The 3,476-nt window shown below is 35.8% G+C and overlaps 1 protein-coding gene across 1 annotated transcript; it reads left to right on the top strand.

The window, feature by feature from the left end:
• The first annotated feature begins 515 nt into the window (after nucleotides 1-515).
• LOC138859625 (uncharacterized) lies at nucleotides 516-3,163 on the top strand. The gene is made up of 5 exons (XM_070115416.1): nucleotides 516-520; nucleotides 1,102-1,168; nucleotides 1,273-1,450; nucleotides 1,698-2,722; nucleotides 3,005-3,163. Exons 1-5 carry the CDS (start codon nucleotides 516-518, stop codon nucleotides 3,161-3,163), a joined length of 1,434 nt encoding a protein of 477 aa, XP_069971517.1.
• Nucleotides 3,164-3,476: the final 313 nt, after the last annotated feature.

Here is a 3,476-nt window from a genome sequence, read left to right as displayed (position 1 = left end):
AATAATTAGATAAAAAAAAAAACTATTTTAGCTTGGCGACTTCAACTGGAGATGATATCATCCTTCGAGTCGGGACGTACGCAGTCGTACACTACAAAAATCATTATAATTATTATTTAAAATCGATTTTTTTTTTTTACCTTTCTCTAAGAAGGCTGCAATACGCTAGATTTTGCCGTTTTTTCGACTTTTGAGATTTTATTAGTTTTAGCCTTTATTTCATTATAGATGGACTCTATTATTATCATCATTATCATAATTAGTGTCATTATTCTTATGATTAGCATTATTGTCATTAGTTTGACATACGTCTCGTTTAACAGTAAAGACAGTTTGGTGATCAGTGAATTTCTTGCATAAAAATGTTTTGGTTATTTTATCAAATATATATTATGGGTACCCATTTGTTAAAAAGAAGTTCTTCAACAAGGACATTTCAATATGAAAGGCCCAGTTGCTACATACATTATAGGCCCTTGTTATAAGAGTTTTAACACTGTTTATCTTATAAATATATGGGGTAAAACTGAGGAAGTGTAGTCCAAGGCCAGTGAAAGTTGGTTTACGGTAGATACTTGTAGGGAAGATACCGTTGTTATTGGTGACCATAGTATCTAAAAAGGGTAATTGGTTGTCCTTTTGCATTTCACAGGTAAATTTGACGCTGAGTAAACCATCTTTCTCGGCAATAAGAGAAAATTCGCTTCAACACTCACACCCCTTTTCTAACACTGATTTCAGTATTTTGTCCTCCCACTCCTCACGGCAAGACCTCATCACCTCAGAATCCTTGCTGATTAAAAAGATGAAACCTGAGTTGAACAACATAACAGCAACTCCCTTGTTTACACACTGACTGCCCATCACCATTAATCACCTATTTTTGGTTAGTTTTTGACTTTCTTGTGCATTCCGTATTTATGAATTGTATATTTGTATTTATATCCTTGTTCTGAGTTTATGTACTTTGTTTGTATTCGTATTTCTCGTATTTTTATCACTGTGTTTTATATTATTTAGTTTTCACGTTGTTTCTTAAAACCACAATCTGTACTATTTTATTTACATTGTCTAATTGATCCTATTGTCTGGTTATTTCAGCATTGACAATGAAGGACTGCTGAAGTCTTCGAATCGTTTGCTAATAAACATGCGATTCTTCACGGCCGTATTGATCCATCTCTTCTTGCTTACGATTCGACGAATTATCGGAATACCTATTACGGAATATATAAGAAGCAAATATGGCAGGACGGCACTTAGCACCTTCAGACGGACCGAGAAACTATCCGGTTCCTAAGACTGTGCAAAGACTATCATGTGATCCCCAACTTTGTTAACTTCCGGGTCCATAACCCTATGTTTAACCTTACTCAAATATATCGTTCGTGGTGCTTCCATCCTCTTAACCGTGAACTTACTAGACAGATGAACAAAGAAACTATTGTCAGTAAGAAACTAGATAATGACTTTGCCTTGCTAAAATCCACACTATCTCCTTTTGATTTTATTTTTGTATCCAGGTTGATCAATGGAAATGTAGAAAACAAACTACGTAAAGTAGATTCAGTTCACAGCAAAAAGCTCTTAAACTTGGGAATTGATATAAAGAAAAAAGTGGACAAAAATAAAGTAATATTTAACTTCTCTAACATAATTTTAACTGGAGCAAAAAGACGTGCTTTCCTATGTCTTAGATTATTGTATACCCCAAACTAAATTGGCTTTTCATAAAATTTACCTATACTTTGAAAAACTGTGTAGTACCATAAAGAACTGTGACATCTACAACAACAACTTCAGTAATGTTGCAAACAACATTACAACTATAGCCAACAATACTTTTAGAAAATTCTCACACCAAAGGAAACAAGCACGTGATTCAGATCCTTTCTTGTCACCTCTACAAACCCTTAAAAATGATAACTCAATAGTAATTACCAAACCTGACAAGAGACGAGGAGTTGTTATTGTAAACAAGTGTGATTATAAACAAAAACCAATGGATATTCTTAATGACCAAACGAAATTCAAACGAATATCGACTGAAATATCCACTCATCTTCTTTACTTGGAAGACAAATTAAACAGACTGCTTCGTACCATCAAATCATCCATCATTTTAAATGCCTATAACTCCCTCTTGCCATCTGGTTCCAGACCTGGTGTACTTTATGGACTTCCCAAGGTTCATAAACCAAATATTCCACTAAGACCTATTATTTCCTCGATTGGCACTTTTAATTATAATGCTGCTAAATTTCTTGCCCCTGTCATCTCTCCCTTAACAACCAATCACTATACCATTGATAATTCCACAGCTTTTGCTAAAGAAATAACATCACTAAACTACCAAAAACCTGTCACAATGGCGAGTTTCGATGTGGAATCATTGTTCACCAACGTGCCTCTACATGAGACCACGGAACTAATAGTTAACAACCTGAACATTTCTCATCTTGATAAATTTGGATTAGATAAAGTTCACTTCAGAAAACTACTTGAAATTACAGCCCATCATTCAGTTTTTTGTTTTGATGATTGCTTGTATACGCAAACAGACGGCGTAGCCATGGGCTCTCCACTCGGCCCGTCCTATGCTAATGCGTTTCTGTGTCATCATGAACAAGACTGGCTAGAACAAAGCCCGCTTGAATTTAAACCTCTACATTATCGTCGGTACATTGACGATACTTTTCTGCTCTTCAAACATCCCTCACATGTTAATCTCTTCTTAGATTATCTATGGTCACCAATAACAACGGTATCTTCCCTACAAGTATCTACCGTAAACCAACTTTCACTGGCCTTGGACTACACTTCCTCAGTTTTACCCCATATATTTATAAGATAAACAGTGTTAAAACTTATAAAAAGGGCCTATAATATATGTAGCAACTGGGCCGCCTTTCATATTGAAATGTCCTTGTTGAAGAACTCCTTTTTAACAAATGGGTACCCATTATATATATTTGATAAAATAACCAAAACTTTTTTATGCAAGAAATTCACTGATCACCAAACTGTCTTTACTGTTAAACGAGACCACAAGTATGTCAAACTACCTTATATGGGTGACTTAAGCTATAAGATAAGGAAACAACTAAAAAGTCCTCTTACAAAATATTTACCCCCAGATCAAGTGTACTTTTGTCTTCAGTAATACTAACACAATAGCGAAATTCTTAAAACAACCTTTTAACTACAGCTCTGATTTGTGTTCAAATGTGGTTTATCTATTTACCTGTCCTAGCTGCCAAGCTAGGTACGTGGGGTCGACATCACGATGGCTCCGTCACCGCATCTCCGAGCACAAAGGCAAATCGTTCAGAACTGGTCTACCGCTGAGTAAACCATCTTTCTCGGCAATAAGAGAACATTCGCTTCAACACTCACACCCCTTTTCTAACACTGATTTCAGTATTTTGTCCTCCCACTCCTCACGGCAAGACCTCATCACCTCAGAATCCTTGCTG

This window comes from Penaeus vannamei, chromosome 37, assembly GCF_042767895.1.
Source record: "Penaeus vannamei isolate JL-2024 chromosome 37, ASM4276789v1, whole genome shotgun sequence".
Taxonomy (NCBI): Eukaryota; Metazoa; Arthropoda; class Malacostraca; order Decapoda; family Penaeidae; genus Penaeus; species Penaeus vannamei.
The sequence above is the reverse complement of the archived record's forward strand: the minus strand, read 5'-3'. Positions and strand labels throughout refer to the sequence as shown.

Excerpts from the sequence above, each read along its gene's own strand:
- LOC138859625 (XM_070115416.1), top strand. Across the intron at positions 1,451-1,697 it reads GAACAAAGAAACTATTGTCA|ATTATTGTATACCCCAAACT; the intron begins GTAAGAAACTAG and ends CCTATGTCTTAG. Across the intron at positions 2,723-3,004 it reads TCTTCAAACATCCCTCACAT|AAATTCACTGATCACCAAAC; the intron begins GTTAATCTCTTC and ends TTTTTATGCAAG.